The 19,631-nt window shown below is 54.8% G+C and overlaps 3 protein-coding genes across 6 annotated transcripts; 1 reads left to right on the top strand and 2 right to left on the bottom strand.

The window, feature by feature from the left end:
* Positions 1-148: 148 nt before the first annotated feature.
* Positions 149-3,448, bottom strand: KCNK6 (potassium two pore domain channel subfamily K member 6). The gene is made up of 3 exons (XM_081335104.1): positions 2,900-3,448; positions 1,123-1,518; positions 149-891 (listed from the first exon to the last, which is right to left on the bottom strand). The coding sequence occupies exons 1-3, from the start codon at positions 3,207-3,209 to the stop codon at positions 659-661; spliced, it is 939 nt and encodes a 312-aa protein (XP_081191230.1). The 5' UTR covers positions 3,210-3,448; the 3' UTR covers positions 149-658.
* A 2,087-nt stretch (positions 3,449-5,535) lies between these two features.
* LOC308671829 (protein YIF1B-like) lies at positions 5,536-7,446 on the top strand (the record flags this gene model as incomplete). The annotated part of the gene is made up of 6 exons (XM_081334312.1): positions 5,536-5,871; positions 5,970-6,048; positions 6,136-6,193; positions 6,276-6,431; positions 6,517-6,610; positions 6,746-7,446. Coding segments are annotated over 6 exons (873 nt in total), but the record flags the coding sequence as incomplete, so codon positions are not given.
* Positions 7,447-8,040: 594 nt separating this feature from the next.
* On the bottom strand, positions 8,041-14,736 carry SPINT2 (serine peptidase inhibitor, Kunitz type 2). Of its 4 annotated transcripts, none has more exons than XM_081334586.1 (8): positions 14,577-14,736; positions 11,734-11,898; positions 10,945-10,992; positions 10,559-10,618; positions 10,306-10,476; positions 10,119-10,193; positions 9,537-9,739; positions 8,041-8,547 (listed from the first exon to the last, which is right to left on the bottom strand). In XM_081334586.1, exons 1-7 carry the CDS (start codon positions 14,647-14,649, stop codon positions 9,573-9,575), a joined length of 759 nt encoding a protein of 252 aa, XP_081190712.1. In that variant the 5' UTR covers positions 14,650-14,736; the 3' UTR covers positions 8,041-8,547; positions 9,537-9,572. The 4 variants fall into 4 exon arrangements, with proteins under 4 accessions (XP_081190712.1, XP_081190713.1, XP_081190711.1 ...); XM_081334587.1 differs by having other exon boundaries at positions 9,556-9,739; XM_081334585.1 differs by having other exon boundaries at positions 8,041-9,739.
* Between the last annotated feature and the right edge of the window lie 4,895 nt (positions 14,737-19,631).

Below are 19,631 nucleotides of genomic sequence, written 5' to 3'. Positions count from 1 at the left end.
TTTGATGGGCAGAGTTGGCTGGACTAACTTGGGGGGGGGAAAACAGCAGCACAGGCTAAGCAGCCTCCAGGGTAGCTCTGGGGTTATACCAGCTGAAGGGGGAGGGGGCTTCTGCAGTCAAGCACTTAGAAATAAGTCCAAAGAGCAAACCCACCAGTTTGTCTTCTCTGACATGACGTGTCAGTAGCAAAACCTTTTGAGAAATGGATCCTGGATGGGCCTTCACTTCCACTTTCCATATGAGGCTTTGGTATCTCAAGCACACAGCCCCCCCCTCCCCCCCACACACTTCCGCCTCTGCAGCTCCAGTCTTGCAAAGCTCAGCTCAGCTCAAGCCACAGCTGGAAGCAAGGATACTGGGCCACGTTGCACTGCCTGCAAGGTGATAGAAGGTGATGTCACTGGGGAGGGACAAGGGCCTGGGAGCTGCAGCCTTTTAGCTGTGCTTTTTAAATACTCTCCCTCCTCCCCAGCCCATCCAAAGCCAGAAGCCTCTCCAAGCTCTCCTCTCCTGGCCAGAGAGCACGGCACTCCCTCCCCTGCCCTCCACAGAAGTGGATCGTCCGGCAGCCTCATTTTACAGGTCAGGAAGGACGGAGGAGAGCAGCCATTCTTCCCTGTGGATTAGCCCCGACTCTCACCCTGCTGCTCCTTGCTATTATCTGTTAATGGAGGAATAACAGGATGGGCCTCCCGACTGGGGGTGCGCGGGTAATTTCTCCCTCTGCCCTGGCTCAGAGGGAGGGCTGGTCTCCCCCAGAATACTCTGATGCTCTTCGGGAGGCTGCTCTGGGGGCAGGAAGACCAGGTTGGAGAGCCCGTGCAGGTCTGCCAGTTTGTGGAAGGTCTGGAGAACCAGCAGCATGGCCATGAGCCCCAGAAGCAGGTAAACTGGAAGGAGAGGGAGGAGAGTGAGTCAGAAGCAGATCTGGAAGACAGGTGGGGCCCTTCCCTCCTCCTTGCTCCACCTGGGAATCAGGGGTTGCCCACCTGAGGTGGCAGGCTTGGGGTCCCCAGCGCCAACCTGCCATCAAAACTAACTTGACTGGCTCGGCCTTCCACCTGGATTTTCTCTGGGTGGGCTGACCTTTCCACTCGCTCCTGGGGCATAGCGCTACCCACCTGTAACAGAAACCTTGTAGAGGGGGCGAAGGCGTTGCCTGGGCTGCTCCCCTGGGATGTAGTCTCCCAGGCCAATGGTGCAGAGGGAGATGAAGCAGAAGTAGAAAGCGTCCAGGAAGCTCCAGGACTCTTCCAGGGAACTGAAGATGGCAGCAGGCACTAAGAAGAAGGTCGCCAACACCAGGCCCATCAGCGCCAACAGGTGCCCCCACGACAGGACACGGCGGTCAGACCCCCAGCGGAGGGCCAGGTATTCCAGAGGCCCAGAAGTGAAGGTGCACACAAGACGCTGCACGGTGGCCGTCAGCACCAGCATGGTGAAGGGGACACCCAGGACTGCGTAGAAAATGCAGAAGGCTTTGCCAGCATCGGAGAGGGGTGTCGTGTAACCGTAGCCTGGGAGGAGGGAAGGGGGAGCGTCAGAGGCAGCGGTGGCTGTGCTGAGGCTCCGCCCTGAGCGGCACCTGGGTTCAAGGGCAGAAGCCGGAATTTTCGTCCCTCCATTGACCACACCAGCAAACAGGTTAAGCCACCCCTGGCCACGGGAGGACTATTCCTGCCTTCACAGCATGAGCTGCTGTGGGATCCAGTACTTATTTGGATAGCAACCTCACACAGCTTGCGGGGCAGGAAAGGTGGGAGGCAGACAAACTTCTGCCCTTCGGAAGAGAACACGGGTGCTCAGGGCTAAAGTTAACACTGGCACTTCTGCCCATAAGCCAAGTACAGCCGACAGAGCCCAGCACCTGCCCACATTGCCTTTCAGCTTTCCTCTCTTCAGAAAGAGACAGACGGGGGGGGGGGGGGATTAGCCCTTGTTTCTTCTTTTGCCACTTTTGCGGGTTCTGTAATTACAACAATTATCTTCAGATTCATTCTACATGACAGTTGTGCAATATTCATGTAACTATGTTGTTAATAAAATTTTGCAGGACTCTCCTCTGTGAAAGTATTTGCTGTTAGATAAAAAAATTAGAACATGAAGTTTTACTACTTGCTGTTGGCACAAACAGCCAAGAAATCGTCTCACCACCGATGGAGCCTGACTGAGGAGGGCACCAGGGTTGTGACCTGTTTCGCAGGGCATCTGGACCATCGGTGGCAATGGAGCCCTTCCAGGATTGAGGGAGGATCCGCGGAGGCGGGATTCCTGAGCCAGCTGCCACCGGGCAAGGTACAAAGCGGAGCCGGGGAGGGGGGGACGGTTGCTACCAGTTCAAGCAGCCAGACGAGCCTGAAAGGCGCTCAGTGGGCGGCTTGCCTGGTGCCCTGAACGCCTGAGCGGGAGACGCAGCTCCGGGTACTCAGCTAAGCCTGGCAGCTCCGTCCACACACCCTTCGGGTCAGGACGGGCTCCAGGGACCCTACGTGGCCAGTCGCACCAGCACAGACCAGCACAGAACCGCCCCGAGGCAGAGCCAGCGACCGTATGAAGTCCCCTTCTCAACACGCTGTTTCGGCCCTCGGCAGTCCCGAGCGAGCAAGCGGCCGAAGACCAGGAAGCGGCCCCGGTTGCTCACCTGCTCCAGAGGTTCTCCACCAAGATCGCGTCTCGGAGGGTGGAGACACGGCGCCACGTCCAAGCGTGAAAAAGAGGCTGTGCCCGAGAGTTGGGCGTGGAGGGTGGGTCTCGACCTAGGCCCCCTAATCGCTTTCTTCCCAACGCCGTCACCATTTCAGGCGCTCGGTTGCGGGGGATCCCTCCCGAATGAACCGCGGAAAGTGCAGGACAAAGGGGCTGCCTTTCCCCGAAGAAGCGCAGCCGGCCCCGACTCACCTACGGTGGTGATCAAAGTGCTGGCGAAGAAGAAGGCCGAGGCGAAATCCCAGCTGGACGTGGCAGCCGAGCCGTTGTGCAGGAGGGCTGCGGAGTGGCGGTCGGCACTCAGGACGGCGCCCAGGAAATGCTCCAGCCTGGCCTCGGACAGGCAGGGGCTGCTGCGCAGGAAGTCGTTCTTAAGATCCCGCAGCTCGGCTCGCAGCCGGCTCTCGTAGGGCCGCTCGACGGCTGAGATGATAAGCGCTCCGAGCAGCAGATAGCCCGCGTAGGCCAGCGCGAAGACCGCCAACACGGCGCCGCGCCTCATAGCTCTCCCGGCGGAGCGCAAAGCCACTCGCGCGTCTCGCGGCAAATAGGAGCGGAAGAAGGAGACGCCCGCAGGAGCAAAGCCGGTGTCCGCCCCGGCGACACCGCGGTCCAGCCTCTTGGGCGGCGGCCAGGCCCCTCCCGTCAGGCGGAGCCGGGACTGCCAAGAGTTGCACCTGGCAGGCGGGATCCTGGGTCCGGCGCCTCCCAGCCCGCTTCCACTCACTCCGCTTCTTCCACCGGGTGAGACAGTCAGGCGCTCAGCATGTTGGGGGGGGGGGGCTGGGCACCTCGCCCTGACACAGGCCAGACAGATAAAGGCCAACTCTTGGCCTTTCCAACTGGGCCACGCTGCTGCCCAGCAGAGACAGTTTTGGAGAAAGCAAGGCTAGTGGGTACCAGGCAGGAGTACTGGCCCAAAGACGTTGTGCTCAACTGCTGCCCTTCTCCTGTCCTGTCTTGGCCTTGGTCCTTGCTACCTGTGTGTAAGTGTGTGTGTGTGTGTGTGTGGTATAAAAAGAGCAGAGGTATTGAAGAGGGAGGCATTTCCCTCCCTTTCGAGATTGTGGGTGTGCTCTCTGCAGGAAGCGAGTTGTTGGAAAACAGGAACTGGGGAAGAGGTGAGAGGCTTGCTGGCAAGGAAGCCTGAGAACTCCAAGGAGAACAGAGACCCGGAAGAGCCACCAGACAGAGAAAAAAGGAGGGCCATTTGAGGACCCAGAGAAGATGGCTACTTGCAAAATGGGGACAAAAGTCTGACCATGGAAAGCCTGATGCAGGGCCTATTATTTATCCATTAAATGTCTAAGGTACCCAAATACGGAATGACTCTTGGATGCTTCATATAAAAAAACGGCAGTCTCTGGGTGGGGGAAACAAATCCAAAAGATGGCTCACCTGTTTTCTGTCTTAAAGGGGCCTAACCATTTACTGACCTGAGCCCTGGGAAAGGTCGAGTATTTAAGGCTCATGGAAAGTTGGGAGGGGAGCATACGAACTTGAGAGGCCGGTGCAGCAAGTAAGAAGACTGGCTTAATCCAACAAGCCAGCTCTGTCAGGCTGTGTGGGATAGGCAGAGGCTGCAGCAGAGAGCTAAGCCCTTCATTTGCGTTTGATAGCACCTGCAATTGCACCCAGAATGGGAGCAGGGATGCCACCTGACTTGACCCTGCTGCAGGTGGCTGCAGGTGTTTCATTCACCCAGATTTGGGGACTTTCCACCTTTGACTGGCATGAGGTAGCACATTCCCCCTTCAAGGTGTGCCACCGGCAGTTCTTTCTGGGCTCACAGCTTGGGTCAGATGGGGCCAGGAAGGCCTTGCAAAACAACAAATCACAACCCTTCGGTCACTCATATCTAGTCTTCTTACGCTTCACTACTGCACTGCACTGCACACCAAGCTCCCTTGAAAAGCACCTGGAAACTTCAGCTAGTTCCAGAATGCAGTGGCGTGACTGGTGATGAGCGTGCCTCAGTGAGCCCAGCCCTGCTTTGCAAACTATATTGGCTGCTGGCTTACTTCCAGGCACCATTCAAGGTGATGGGTGCTATCTATAAACTGGCTGGTTACTTGAGGAACCGCCTGTCTCCCATCATATATGCAGGGACGGGACACTCCAGGTTCCCTCAATGAAAACGCGCCAGCTATCAGGACCAAGAAACGGTCCTTCTGCTCTCCGGAACGAGGTTCCGCCGCTGCTCTTCAGCCAGGCCTTTGGCGGGGGAGGCGATCCCGCACTTCATTGCGCTCGCCATCCTTATCTTTCATCGTCGCTGTCGGAACGCCTTGGCTCGCCTGTTGCAGCCGCGCGAAGTCGTCGCAGGGAGACCCGTCTGAGAAATTATTCTCACGGCTATTGTGAACCCAGAGCCGCTCGCTGGGCCGGTTCCTCCCCTCGAGCATCTCTGGCTTGCGCAGAGCAGACCCGAACCAGCGGGTGACACCCCCCCCGGGCAGCCCCAAAGCGCCGCGCCCCCCTCCTCCCCGCCACAAAACTGGAACCGCCTCCGCATTTCGACGTGTGCTTAGTGACATCATTGCCACGCCCAAACGGGCGGGGCCTCGGTGACATCGAGTGGTCTCCGGGCAACCCGCGGCCCGCTGGTCCGGAGCGACGACGCGCATCACGTGCCTCGCGTCTCGGGCTGCCCATTGGCTGCGGGGGGCACGCAGGCCCGAACGCTGCGCGCAGAAGCCCCGCCCGCAGCAGAGGCTGGCGATGGAGGGCGGCCCGGCGGGGGGGCCCGCGCGCGCGCGTGGGTGTCGCGGGGGGCGGGGGGGCGGGGGGGCGGGGGGGCGGGAAGGGGGGGTCTCCGCGCCGCCTGACGGCCGCCCGCCTTTCCCTCCGCAGCGTCGCCCGCCGCCCCGCCGCGGCTCTCGGAGGACCCGAGCGGGCGCCCCCCGCGGCCGGACCCGCTCTCCAGCCTGGCCGCGGCCTACGGGAGCGGCCTGGCCTGGCGGGGGAGGGCGCTGGTGAGTGCCGGGCCGGCGCCGAGCATCTGCCGAGCGTGTGCAGAGCGCCGCCCGCCCACCCGCCTGACCCGGGTCTCCCCGCAGGTGGAGCGGCTGGTGCCGCTGCGCCGCCTGCAGTGCTACTTCGCGGTGGATACGCGGTACGTGAGGCAGAAAATGGCGCGGCTGCTCTTCCCCTTCGGGCACCAGGTGAGCGGGCGGGGGCGGCGGCGAGAGGAGCCTCCCGCACCCCCTTCCCCGCCCCCCTCCCTCCCTCCCTCCCTCCCTCCGTCTGTCTCTCTCGGCAGGACTGGCAGGTGCGCTACCAGCGGGGACCCCCCGTGGCGCCCCGCTTCGACGTCAACGCTCCCGACCTCTACATTCCAGGTAGGGCCCGGGCGGGGGGAGGGGCAGAGGCCAGGGCTGCAGGGTGGCCCCCTTCCTCCTCCTCCTCCTCCTCTTCTTCCTCCGCAGCCGTGGCCTTCATCACCTACCTGCTGGTGGCCGGGCTGGCGCTGGGGATGCAGAATCGGTGAGACCAGTGGGGACACCTGAGCCAACCCGGCCCCACTCCCTTTGCCCGGAGCCCCTTCCCCACTCGCTGCTGCTTGCAGGTTCTCCCCTGACCTGTTGGGCTTGTTGGCGAGCTCGGCCCTGGCGTGGCTCATTGCGGAGGTGCTGGCCGTTTTGCTCGGCCTCTACCTTGCGGCCGTCAACACCAAGCTGACCCCGATCGACCTGGTCGCCTTCTCAGGCTACAAATACGTAGGGTGAGGAGCTTGGGACCCCTTGCTTCCTGGGGGGTGGACAGGATGGGTAGTGGGGCTGACCCTCCCATCTTTTTCTCCTTGCCAGCATGATTGCAAGCCTCTTAGCAGGGCTGGTGTTCGGGAAGACTGGTTATTACACGCTGCTCGGCTGGTGCTGTGTCACCATCTTTGTCTTTACGGTAAGAGGGAGAAGCTGCCCTTGTGTTCAGGGTGAATGGGTGGGGTGGCCCCCCCTCAACCTTTGCGGGTCCTTGGCCACCTGCCTGCATTGACTTTTCCTGGTGGGCTTCTCTCTTCCATCCTCCTTCTCCCAGATCCGTTCTCTGCGCCTGAAAATCCTGTCAGAGGCAACCGAAGGGGTCCCGAGGCGGGATACCCAGAACCAAGTGCGCATGTACCTGACCATGGCTGTGGCTGGGCTGCAGCCCTTCCTCATGTACTGGCTCACCTCTCACCTCATCTAATGATGCTTTGCTGAGGCAGCTGCTTTGTACCCCCAACGCCCACCCACCATTTTGAGCCTGTTGCCTCTCCTGGTTGCGCAGAAGGCAGAGCAGAGCAGATGGGCTTCTCTGGGCCCTAATTCACAGCTCCCCGGTCCTTCTTTGGAAGGGGCCTGGCAGTTTGCACTACTGTCACCTTGATTTGGCTCAAGATGTCTGCTTATCCTGCCCTTTTCTGTCTCATTCCTGTCCAGCCAGGTTGGTCACTCCTGGAGAGGAGCTGGGAAAAGAGCCTGCTTTCCTGTCTCTTCAGGATATGGAATTTCCTGCTTGCCACAAACAAAATAAAACATGGAAGGCAATGCAGTTGCTCTCTGTCGCTTTGAGAGGGGTACTGGAAGGCATTTCTATCTCCCACGTGCCCTCCCGCAGGGGCTTGACCTGCTCTGCCATGTGCGGTTCAGAGCGGAATGGTTGTGCCTTCAGCAACTTGGGAAGATGTTTGGAAAAGAGTGAGGAAGAGAAAGAGTTGGGTCTCTGGTGGCGGGCGAGCCAGCTTTGCCACAGGGGCTCCAGTTCTGCAGGGAACCTGCTGTTGCAGGGATGCTGCTGTTGCTGGGATGCTGCTGCTGCTGCAGCCGGGTTGAGAAATTAGCTGCTGGTGAAGCTGGGCAGAGGCTGCTCCTGCCCAGGGTTGGCGCCCATGAAAGAAGGACACAGAGATCTCTCGGGGGAAGGGCCCCGCTGCTCCTGGGATGCACACTGAACACTGGACCACGAGGAGCAGTGGACCTTGTTTATTTATAGCAAAAGCAACCAATCACATTTTCTTATTATTCAAATTGACCAATCATGGTTACACATGTGTTCTTCTAAACTATCCTAAATGGACATAGGTGTTAGAGGTAGATTCAAATACAGTAATGACCAATCATTTGCAGGAGGCGTCAGAATTTGCCTTAAATGGAATAGCCAATGGTGTGGAGGAATACTGTGATTATGCCCTTATCTGGCTGTAGCCAAATGGCCTCTCTCCTAGGTTTCTTTGTTTTCTGGGTTTATGGCTTACTTCCTTACACATGGTTCACTGAAGACTTTCCATGGTAGAAAAGTACTAGCCAGCTACATGTATAGGAACAGAGATCATGGTTATTCCAACACAGTTCCTTCCAGGAAAGTCTCCAGGGAATAGCAGCCACCTTTGTTGCCTGCGCTGAAGTTGGGCAGGACAAGGACTTGGAGCTGCTGCCATCCTCCTCCGATGCCTCTGGGCTGGTGCCACAGCCGCACTTCTTGGCCAGTAGCGCCCCCACCCCCAGTGCTAAAGCATTCATTGCACACAAGTTTAGTTACTCTTTTATTCAGAGTCCATTCATTACTAAAAACACAATTATAAGATTTCCGCAAGATTTAATACAATCAAGTTTTTGATTTGTTTTTTTAAAAAGTATAAAAACTCTTTCAAGCTGGTTATGTAGAAACTTGCTCAGTGAGATGCCTCTGCAGCTGCTCTCGCTGGGGTGCTCTTGTCCCTCTGAGACTAGAAACACAGCCTTTCCTGGCAAGAAGTGATGCATGCAGTGGAACTGCCGGCAGCCGCAGCAAACGGTGCAATCCAAGGCCTTTGGTTGCTTCAGGGCCAGGGAAAGATCCCTCCAGCTCCTCTCTGCTCCCTGGCAAAGCCAGAGGAATTAAGGTTTGGGGTAGACCTATGAGCCAAAGGTGGCCTCACCTAGGAAGCTTTGGGCAAAACCATCCATAGTGGCCAACTGCTGAGCCTCAATAGCTGCAGCTAGTGGCACCTGATAAAGTGGAGTCTGGCACACTGGAGAGCAAAACTAGGCAGCCTCCACAAAAGGGGGAGAGGCACTGCAGGGGAGGTCCTGGAGAAGTGCTGAGCTTAAGGCATGCCCAAGACACCCTGCCCAGACAAGGGAGGGGGGGCATATAGGCTGTTGGACAGGGTCCTTATACCTTGTCTTTCTCCCTTCCTGGCCCCCAGGTTGGGGGCTCCTTGGCCACTATACCGGCTTAGCCATATTTGGGACACTTGGCACTCCTCGTTGGTGTCTCCAGGGAAATGGGATTTGGCAGGGCCCTCGTGGAAGCTGCTGCAGAAGCACCAGCAGGCACTGCTTTACGCAGCCTGCTCTTCCACCACCTCCCTGGAAAACGCATGGCTGTGGTAGACAGCCCAGTGCAGCTCGAGGGAGGACAGTACCTCTGGATCTCAGGTGCACTGGAGGCATTCTGCAGAAGCACAGGGGTGTGAACACCCCAAAAGTGTTTTCTTCCTCCTGAAGAAAAATGGCCTCATCAGAACTGCCTCTGCTGGACTGGCCAAAGGAATCAGCGGTGATTCTGGCTGGGGATTCCCAGCTGCTTTCCCATTGCATTGAGAGGACCCAGGTGGGGCAGGGCTTTGTAGAGCCCATTCACCAGAGGAAGGCAAGGGGGGGCTGTGGATCAAGCAAGGAGTCGTCGCTGACTCTGAAGGGGGGGGGGTACTGCCTGCAGCTGCTCCTCGACTCCTGTGGAGCAGGGGGATGCATAGCTGAGCTGATCTCCCCCCCCCCCAGCTGGAAAGGGCGACGTTCCCAGGGAAAGAGGGGTGTTTCCCTATAAAGGCCGGCAAGGCAAAGCCGCCAGCTGCAATATTTACATGCTGCTACGGTTCTCACTGAGGCAGCTGTCTCGCTCAGAGGGTGTAGGCGTTACTCATCAGGTACTCTTTGTCATCCAGTGTGCTCCACACCGTCCCCACCGACAGCTCCGGGTTCTTCCGGCAGACCTTGACAAAGAAAACCCCCATCGAGCCCAGCAGGATGGCCAGCAGGATGGCCAGAAGGACTGCAAGGACCATCGCTGGGGAAGAGAAAGAGGCATCAGGCGCAGGGAAGGGAAGGACCTCCCTGCTGCCCACCTGGCTGGCAAGGCATCTGGTATGGCTTGGGCCGCCTTATGCAGGCTTTCAACCAAGGCCTTGAGAGAAGGGAACGTGCACATGATGGGATCCCCACCAGGAGTGGAGAAGTTGTGGCAACGTAACGAGGGAGTCCTTGATTGGCCAGAAGCCCCCTCCCTCCTCAGGAGAATCGCTATGGAGCTCTTGTGCCAGCAGCACCGAGAACAACTCTGCCAAGATGCCCCAGAAAGCCCAGGCCCCTTCTGGATTGAGCTGGCCATAAAGCCGAGGTGCAGCATGAGATCCCACTTCCCTCTCAGCGGAGCATTAGCTACGCACCTCTGGCGGAAAAGCTGAAGGGTTCGGACAGGAGGCGAGGATGTGCATCTGCATTTCCTGGTTCTTCTGTTACCTCTGAAGACAAAGAGAAACAGGTGACAAATGGCAGGGCACAGGGGAGTTTTGGGGGTTGGATCATAGGAGGTGGGGGGGTGCCAGCTGCTCTGGGAAGGGCGGCAGGTGTTACCTCCATCACCTGTGCACTGGCTCCAGCAGTGCTCCTCAAAGAGATAGTTGTTTTTGTTGCCACGGCAGCCCCCATAGATGAACAACTTGCACGTCCGGCTCTCTAGGTCAAAGTACCAGCGGTGGAAGGAGGCCCGACAGGGACCCACCACCCGGGGTGCAGCACAGAATTCTAGGGGGAAAGAGATGGGTCAGAGAGCCTCCTGAAGGAAAAAGGACAGTCCAGGGCCCAGGGATGGAAGGGCCCCTCTTACCTCTGAAGCCAGGCCTGTTTTCATAGGCCTCTGGGTGGCGTCCACCTCTTGATGTAGCCACTGGGGAGAAAGCAGAGCTGTGCCTGAGCACCCCTAAGGTGCACTCCAAAGGTCCCAGAGGCCCATCTGCCCCACTCTCCAAAAGGCAGCCATTGCCAAGCAGAGGGTAAGGCCTAACTTGCAGGAAGACCTCAAGTGTTCTCTGGCTTTGGAGGGTGTAGAAAACAGCCTCTCGCAGAGAATTTGGCCACTGTGGCAGCATTATTAAGGGGCTACAGATACTCAAAGACCCTGGCCTGCAGCCCACCCAAGCTCTGGGAGCAGTTGCTCGAGCTCCCAATTTCTGTCCATTCTTCTAGCCTCACGCATGACCCCAAGAGCCTTACCTTCAGTGGCTGGCCCACCAGGTACCACTGTTGCCTCTATGCCTCCACCTGCAAGTCAAGACAATTCCAGGATCAGAAATCCAGAGCAATGGTCTTCTGGATGCAGACCCACCAAAGGACTTGGCCTGACCCGGAATGCTCCCTCATATGCCCAGACAGAGGAGCCTCGGACAGAATCCCCTGGGGAGACCTCAGCCTTCGTTTGGCTACTGCTCTATGTTAGTGTTAAGGTTTAAGCTGCATTCCTGATGGTGAGACACAGCACATCCCTTGCCAGGAACCAACTGGGGATGCCAGGTTGTGGGAACTCCCACTTCTAGCACAAGGTGCTGTATTGCTCTGAAGGCAGCAGAAACGCTGCAAGCTGCTGGCTCTCAAGGCTGAGAATTTGGGTGTAGTGTAAGCCATGAAGCATGAAAGGGAGAAAGGCAGCAGGAGCATTATGCCCCTCGTAGTGGCAGGAGTTCCCAGCAATAGGAAAAAAGGAAAGCAGCAGCAAACATTGTATGCACAAATACATTTCCCCAAATCTCTCTGGCAACTCTCTGTGACATGCTCACCTGTGATGGTCTGTGGTGCTCCCTGAACTGGATTGTTTTCTTGCAGATGTTTCATTACCCAACTAGGTAACATCATCAGTGCTAGTCTAGCATTAACATCAGATTAGCACTGATGATGTTACCTAGTTTGAGTAATGAAATGTCTTCAGGAAAACAACCAAGCTCAGGGAGCACCAAGGACCCTCATTTCAACCCTGAGCTAAAAATATTCTCCTTTATTGATGCTCACCTCTGGCACATGTCTGGAAGCAGTCCTGTTCAGAGAAGAAGTTGTTGGCATTGCCTTTGCAACCCCCAAAAATGAATTCCTTGCATGTCTGACTTGTGGCATTGTACCACCACCGATGGAAAGATGCCCGACAAGGGCCCACCATCTTGGGCGAATGGCATCGGTCTGAAAGCAGAGAGAGGTTCATGGGAGGAGGCAGCCTCGGAGGCCGGTGTCCTCCACAGCTCAGATATTGTTCTGATGGCATTTAGGGCCACTGCCACTCTTAGTTGCTGCCAACTCAGGATGCCAAGAGCCCGGGGCCAACTCTCCCTGGATTGGTCTGGAAAGGCAAGTAGGATTGTGAACCACCAGAAGTTATGAATGGGATGGTGAACTTGGACCAGTGGGATCCTTCATCCCCTCTGCCTCAGAAGGCTGATCTTGAAGAGATAAATTTGGGATACCTCCTGTGTAAGTCAAGTTGTCTTAATAAAGCAGTCACAGTAGTACTTTATCTAGGGCGATAGCATTCCAAACTCAAACTCTGAAACTTTTCCCTTGGCTTTTTTGCAAATGTACACTTTCGTGTATTGGTAGGGCTGGCATTTGTGAACTTATCTCTCAGAGCAGATAAATAGTTGCCCTCCATTTTTATTCTCTTATTGAAGATTTAAAGTATTTTCCTAATTCTAGAGTCGATTGTAGGAAACAGTTCTAGTGAAAGGTCCTTATTTGTGCATGTGACCATTTGTCCCAGGAGACTGGAAAACAACTTCTTGCTAAGAAACAGTTGGGGGGGGGGAACGAGTGGGAAGACCACAGTGTCCTAAGACTCAGGGTTCCACCACTGGTGAAATTGGCTGGCCCCTCTGCAGAGACGGCTAAGGAAAGGTAGTTTGCCTCCCTGCATCACCTTCCTCGCCCACCAGCATAAGCAAGTCCCACAGGATGGTCCGCTTGTGCCACAGCTGCAGTTTAGCTTTTCCAGCAACCTTGCGTGGCCCCATTTCCCCATTGTGTAGCTGAGAGACGGAGGGTTTTTGGAGAAGGAAGGCGGAAGCAGGCCAGGCTCAAATGCACCTCTTCTGGAAAGGTTCTCAATTGCCGCCCCCCCTCCCTCTGGCTGATGTCCTGCCAACACCCTGTTTCCAAGGTCTAAGTCTCAAGTCTAGTAAACAGTGCCTGGGGCGATTCCTAGCCCCCCCCCCCAGTGACTCACAAAAGAAAATGAGATCAGAACCTCCTAGTCACCTTTTGGAATTACAGGGAAATAAAATCTGCAGGAGGAGCAATTTCCCCCAAAGTGGGGAAAGGTAACCTATGCACTTGGAAAGAAGAGAGGGTTGTGGTGGTGGTGGAGAGGTATTTAGAGAACAGAGAAGAATCTCATTCCACAACATGTGTTGCTTGGCATGGGGTTTATCACACAGTAACTGCAGTTCTCTAGGTTTTGCATACAAAACCTCTGTCTGTAACCTCACTCATTTTAGGACAGAGCCTAAATTGAAAAGGGTCCAAATCCACCTTGGATTAATTTGAAAGCCTCCTTAACTTGAACTGAGTTTGAAGCTTCAGGCATACCAATATAACCATGTTATGGCTACAAGATCCTCCAGTTCATGACTGACCTGAAGGAAATTTTGCAAGGGGCTAAGCCAGCCATTTTTCAGATGAACAGAATTAGAGATTTTGTGCAGAAACAACTGGGCAGATCATGAGCTTCAGAAAAGGAAGCCTTTAATTTCCTGCTTTGCTCCCCTCTTGCCATATTTGTGGCCCCAGGATCTCATCCAGATTGCTGCTGGCAAGGAGCCAACAGATTGGCCCACCAAAACCTCCCACAGCAAGAGAAAGTGCAGAGAAGAACCTCCACTCTTGACTGCAGAGGGAGGATTATGCTTCTTCCTCCTCTTTGCCCCAAGTTTGAGGCTGCCATGTGGCTACTTGGCCCTTGTAAAAAAAGGCAGCCAGTGCACCCCTTTGCTGGTCCAAGGGCACAGAAGCAATGCCAGCAGGGCCAGAGGCTGGACTGGAGTGGCAGGAGCGTTTGCTTAAAGGAAGTCCAGTTGGCACCAGCTTCCTCCAGCAGACCATCACAGGGAGCCAGGTGACTCAGGCACAAGTTGCAGACCTCACCCGAACAGGCTGAACCGGTTCAGGGATGGTTGGCCCATCCCACCCGATCAGATTTCACTGAACATCCTCCCATCCGTGGGAGTTCATCAGAAGTGCAGCACCCCCCTCCCAGCTGGCTCCAGTCCAGGAAGATGTTTTCTTGTGCCCCCAACCCTGCCAGGAGAAAAGACCCCCTAGTGGGGGATTCAGCCAGGACAACACAACCACTGGGTGTCTAAAGCGCTCATGGGCACAAGAGAGGCCTGGTTGCTGTCTCCTGTATCTGGCAATGCCCACTCTCTAGCAAAGTAGGACAAAGTCTGTCAAGCACTCCAGACCGGACTTGCGAAGCGCAGCGAGCCGAGGGGAGCTACAAGGCTGGTGCCTGTTTGGCCGGGAGGCCCTCATCTCTCCGACCCAGCAGCCAAACGCGGGGGAGGGGAGGAGGAAGAGGCGAGGGTTGGCTTTCTCTTTCCCTTCCCGTGCACCCCCCGGATTTGGGACCCCCGACAACGGGGCAGGGAACGGGGGTGTGGGGCTAAAGCGAGTCGCAGCCGGCCGATCTTTTCGGGTGGGGCACGTCAAGACCAGCCTGCGCTGTAGAGACCTGACGTAGCGCCCTAGAGAGGGACCGGGCGTTGGCACCGGTCCAGATACAGCGCAACGATCCGCAACCAAGACCGGCCACCGTTTTTGAAGTAGCAAAGGGACGGGCAGGAGAACAGCACCGGGCCGCGATTTCTTACCGGGCAGCGACTCTGCGGCCGCCAGCGCGGCCGCCAACGTGATCAACAGCGCCAAACTCTTCTCTCGCCTCATCGCGCCGCCCTCCCAGAGAAAGCTGCCCGCTGGGCCGCAACGGCCGCCGAACCCCGCAGGTAAGCCACGCCCATCGCATTCCGGGCGCCAATCACGGGGACTGACGTCTGTCGCCATCGCACCTGTCTGGAGGGCGGGTAGGGCAGCCCACCTATTTTGCATAGGCTGCGTAGCAAACACGTGATGCTGGAGCTCCCCATTGTTTGCAAAGTGGGAAGGTCCCGGATGGAGCAACCTGCAAGGTGAAGGCGGAAGATTCAGCAGGTGCAGTCGGGGCGGGACTAGGGTCCGGTCCGCTGCTCCTGGTTTCCTCTCCCGCCGCACAGGACCTTCGTGGCTTGCCTAGTTCCGGGATGGCTTCTGTGGGAAGCCTTATCCGCTTTTCGTTTCTCCGCCGCCGCTGCCGGCTTTCATCCTCCGACGTGGGAAGACGGTGCTGGGATCTGCCCAGGACCCGGAGTAGAAGCGGGAACCCCTTCCCCCTCCCTCTTTGCCGAGGCGCGGGTTGGGGGGGTGGTGTCCCGCAGCCCCCTTTCGCGCTTGGAAAGCCGCTCTGTTGGAAGCGCGACATGATCAGGGAGGCCATCGCTTTCCTTAGCCCACACCGCCGGGAGACTTCCTGAAGAAGTCATATCTCTTGGGAAGTTCGGGGGGGGGGTCGTTTCACTGAACGTACTTGGTAATGACTTAGCTATTGTAGAACGGCCCAGGCTGGGGACTCGAAGGAAGGGCCCCCTGTGCGTCCCGCTGGGGCCGAAACAACGGGGCGATGAATGAATGAATCTTTATTGTCAAAGTACAACTATGTATACATTGAGATTAGCTGAGCCTCCCTTTGTGCTCCCACCGCCCAACACACAGTGACAAGTCAATTCTGCATAAAATTCACACAAGTTATTTCTCATTCAAGAGCCTAACAGCCCACGGATAAAAGCTGTTTTTCAGCCTGTTGGTGTGGCTGGCTATACTCCTATACCTCCTACCCGATGGTAGGAGAGTAAAGAGATACTGTCCAGGGTGTGAGTCGTCCCTGAGGATTTTCCTCACTCTTCCAAGGCAACGAGCCTTGGCGATGTCATCCAGTGGTGTCAGGGAACAGCCCACAATGTCTTGTGCTGTACTCACCACCCTCTGTAATACTTTCCTATCCGCGGCTGTCAGACCAGCATGTTGTTGTTGTTAGCTGCGAAGTCGTGTCCGACCCATCGCGACCCTATGGACAACATTCCTCCAGGCCTTTCTGTCCTCTACCATCTTCTGGAGTCCATTTAAGCTCACGCCTACTGCTTCAGTGACTCCATCCAGCCACCTCATTCTCTGTCGTCCCCTTCTTCTATTGCCCTCGATCTTTCCCAGCATTAGGCTTTTCTCCAGTGAGTCCTTCCTTCTCATTAGGTGGCCAAAGTATTTGAGTTTTAGCTTCAGGATCTGGCCTTCTAAAGAGCAGTCAGGATTGATCTCCTCTAGGACTGACCGGTTTGATCGCCTTGCAGTCCAAGGGACTCGCAGGAGTCTTCTCCAGCACCATAGTTCAAAGGCCTCAATTCTTTGGCGCTCAGCCTTTCTTATGGTCCAACTTTCACTGCCATACATTGCAACTGGGAAGACCATAGCCTTGACTATACGCACTTTTGTTGACAGGGTGATGTCTCTGCTTTTTAGTGTGCTGTCTAGATTTGTCATGGCTTTCCTCCCCAGGAGCAAGCGTCTTTTAATTTCTTGGCTACAGTCCCCATCTGCAGTGATTTTGGAGCCCAGGAAAATAAAATCTGTCACTACCTCCATTTCTTCCCCATCTATTTGCCAGGAATTGAGAGGGCCAGATGCCATGATCTTGGTTTTCTTAATGTTAAGTTTCAACCCAAGTTTTGCACTCTCCTTCTTCACCCGCAACAAGAGGCTCTTTAGTTCTTCTTCACTTTCTGCCATTAGAGTGGTATCATCTGCGTATCTTAGGTTGTTGATATTTCTTCCGGCAATCTTAATTCCAACTTTTGATTCATCTAGCCCTGCCTTTCTCATGATGTGCTCTGCATATAAGTTAAATAGGCAGGGCGACAGTATACAGCCTTGCCGGACTCCTTTCCCAATTTTGAACCAATCAGTGGTTCCATGTCCAGTTCTCACTGTTGCTTCTTGACCCGCATATAGGTTTCTCAAGAGACAAATAAGATGGTCTGGTACTCCCATTTCTTTAAGAACTTGCCAGTTTGTTATGATCCACACAATCAAAGGCTTTAGCATAGTCAATGAAGCAGAAGTAGATGTTTTTCTGGAACTCCCTAGCTTTCTCCATGATCTAGCGTATGTTGGCAATTTGATCTCTAGTTCCTCTGCCTCTTCGAAATCCTGCCTGTACTTCTGTTAGTTCTCGATCCACATACTGCTGAAGTCTAGCTCGTAGGATTTTAAGCATGACTTTACTAGCATGAGAAATGAGTGCAACGGTGCGATAGTTTGAACATTCTTTGGCACTGCCTTTCTTTGGAATTGGAATGTAAACTGATCTTTTCCAATCCTGTGGCCACTGTTGAGTTTTCCAAATTTGCTGGCAAATTGAGTGTAGCACTTTTACTGCACTGTCTTTTAAGATTTTGAATAGCTCAGCTGGAATACTGTCACCTCCACTAGCTTTGTTGTTGCTCAGCTTTTCTAAGGCCCACTTCACTTCACATTCTAGGATGTCTGGCTCGAGGTCAGTGACCACCTCATTGTGATTATCAGGGACATTAAGCTCATTCTTGTATAGTTCTTCTGTGTAATTTTGCCACCTCTTCTTAATCTCTTCTGCCTCTGTTAGGTCCCTGCCATTTTGGTCCTTTATCATGCCCATTTTTGCATTAAATGTTCCCTTCATCTCTCCAATTTTCTTGAAAAGATCTCTGGTCCTCCCTATTCTATTGTTTTCTTCTATTTCTTTGCACTGTTCATTTAAGAAGGCATTCTTATCTCTTCTAGCTATTCTCTGGAATTCTGCATTCAATTGGGCATATCTATTTTTTTCTTCCTTGCCTTTCGCTTCCCTCCTTTCCTTAGCTATTTGCAAAGCTTCCTCAGACAGCCATTTTGCTTTCTTGCATTTCTTTTTCTTTGGGATGGTTTTGGTTGCTACCTGTTGTACAATGTCGCGAACCTCTGTCCATAGTTCTTCAGGCACTCTGTCTATCAGATCTAATTCCTTAAATCTATTTGTCACCTCTACTGTATATTCAACAGGGATATGATTTAATTCATACCTGAGTGGCCTAGTGCTTTTCCCTACTTTCTTCAGTTTAAGCTTAAACTTTGCAAGGAGAAGCTCATGGTCTGAGCCACAGTCAGCTCCTGGTCTTGTTTTTACTGACTGTATAGAGCTTCTCCATCTTTGGCTGCAGAGCATATAGTCAATCTGATTTCTGTGATGACCGTCTGGTGATGTCCATGTGTAGAGCCGTCTCTTGGGTTGTTGGAAAAGAGTGTTTGCTATGACCATCGTATTCTCTTGACAAAATTCTATCAGCCTGTGCCCTGCTTCATTTTGTACTCCAAGGCCAAACTTGCCTGTTATTCCGGTTATCTTTTGGCTTCCTACTTTAGCATTCCAATCCCCCATGATGATAAGGACATCATTTTTTGGTGTTAGTTCTATAAGGTGCTGTAGGGCTTCATAGAACCGGTCAATTTCATCCTCTTCAGCACTGGTGGTTGGGGCATAGACTTGGACTACTGTGATATTGAATGGTTTGCCTTGGATTCGAACTGAGATCATTCTGTCATTTTGAGGATTGTATCCCAGTATTGCTTTTCCTACTCTTTTATTGACTATGAAGGCTACTCCATTTCTTCTGAGGGATTCTTGCCCGCAGTAGTATACCTGATGGTCATCTGAATTAAATTCACCCATTCCTGTCCATTTTAGTTCGCTGATACCTAAGATGTCGATGTTCAGTCTTGTCATCTCTTGTTTGACCACGTCCAGCTTTCCTTGATTCATGGATCTTACATTCCAGGTTCCTATGGAGAAAAAATCTTTACAGCATCGGACTTTCCTTTCACCACCAGACACATCCACAGCTGAGCGTCCTTTCGGCTTTGGCCCAGTCGCTTCATTCTTTCTGGCGCTACTAGTACTAGCCCTCTGCTCTTCCCCAGTAGCATGTTGGACGCCTTCCGACCTGAGGGGCTCATCTTCCAGCGTCATATCGTTTTGCCTTTTGGTACTGTCCATAGGGTTTTCATGGCAAAGATACTGGAGTGGGTTGCCATTTCCTTCTCCAGTGGATCACGTTTTGTCAGAACTCTCGGCTATGACCTGTCCGTCTTGGGTGGCCCTGCACGGCATAGCTCAGCATACCAGACCACAATACCGTACGAGAGGACGCTCTCTAGAGTAGACCTGTAAAAGAGGGTCATTAGCCTCTTTAGAACGCTGCGGCGGCGTTCTGGGCCCGAGTCCGAATCAAACGATCCTGGCAGAGCAGCATTCCCTGCCCTCCCCCTGCCCTGCCTGGCGGCAGGAACTCGAAGGGGCAAACCTCGACTTTTCCCAGAGTTGGGAGCAGAGGCGGGTGAAGACATTCGAAGGCGAGAACTTCGTAGGCCGGCTTCTTCGGAGAGAAGAGGGCTTACAGCTGGCGGAATGTCGGAACCAAATCTTACTAACCGGCGTTACTTCAGAAAACGTTCAAAGGGAGGAGGGGGAAGCGGTCAGGAGAACCCGCATTGCTGTAGGGCGATTAGAGCCCGAGGTCGCTGAGGCCCCTTCCCGGCAGCAGCACAGAAGGACCTGCTCTGGAAAAGGGAGGCCCGCGAAGTTATTCGGTTCCTGTCTTCGAGCCTCATCTTTCGGGGAGGTCCGCAAGAATCGCCGGGAGACCGGTGGGGCTCCGCCTCTGGCCCAGAGCAAGACGCCCCCCCACCCCTAGGGAGGGTCTGGAAGCCAGAGCTCCGCCCCCGCTGCTATAAGGCGCGGGAAGCCGGCGGACTCGCCGTCTATTGGGGAA

Source organism: Vipera berus (assembly GCF_964194415.1).
Source record: "Vipera berus genome assembly, chromosome: 9".
NCBI classification, from domain to species: Eukaryota; Metazoa; Chordata; class Lepidosauria; order Squamata; family Viperidae; genus Vipera; species Vipera berus.
The sequence above is the reverse complement of the archived record's forward strand: the minus strand, read 5'-3'. Positions and strand labels throughout refer to the sequence as shown.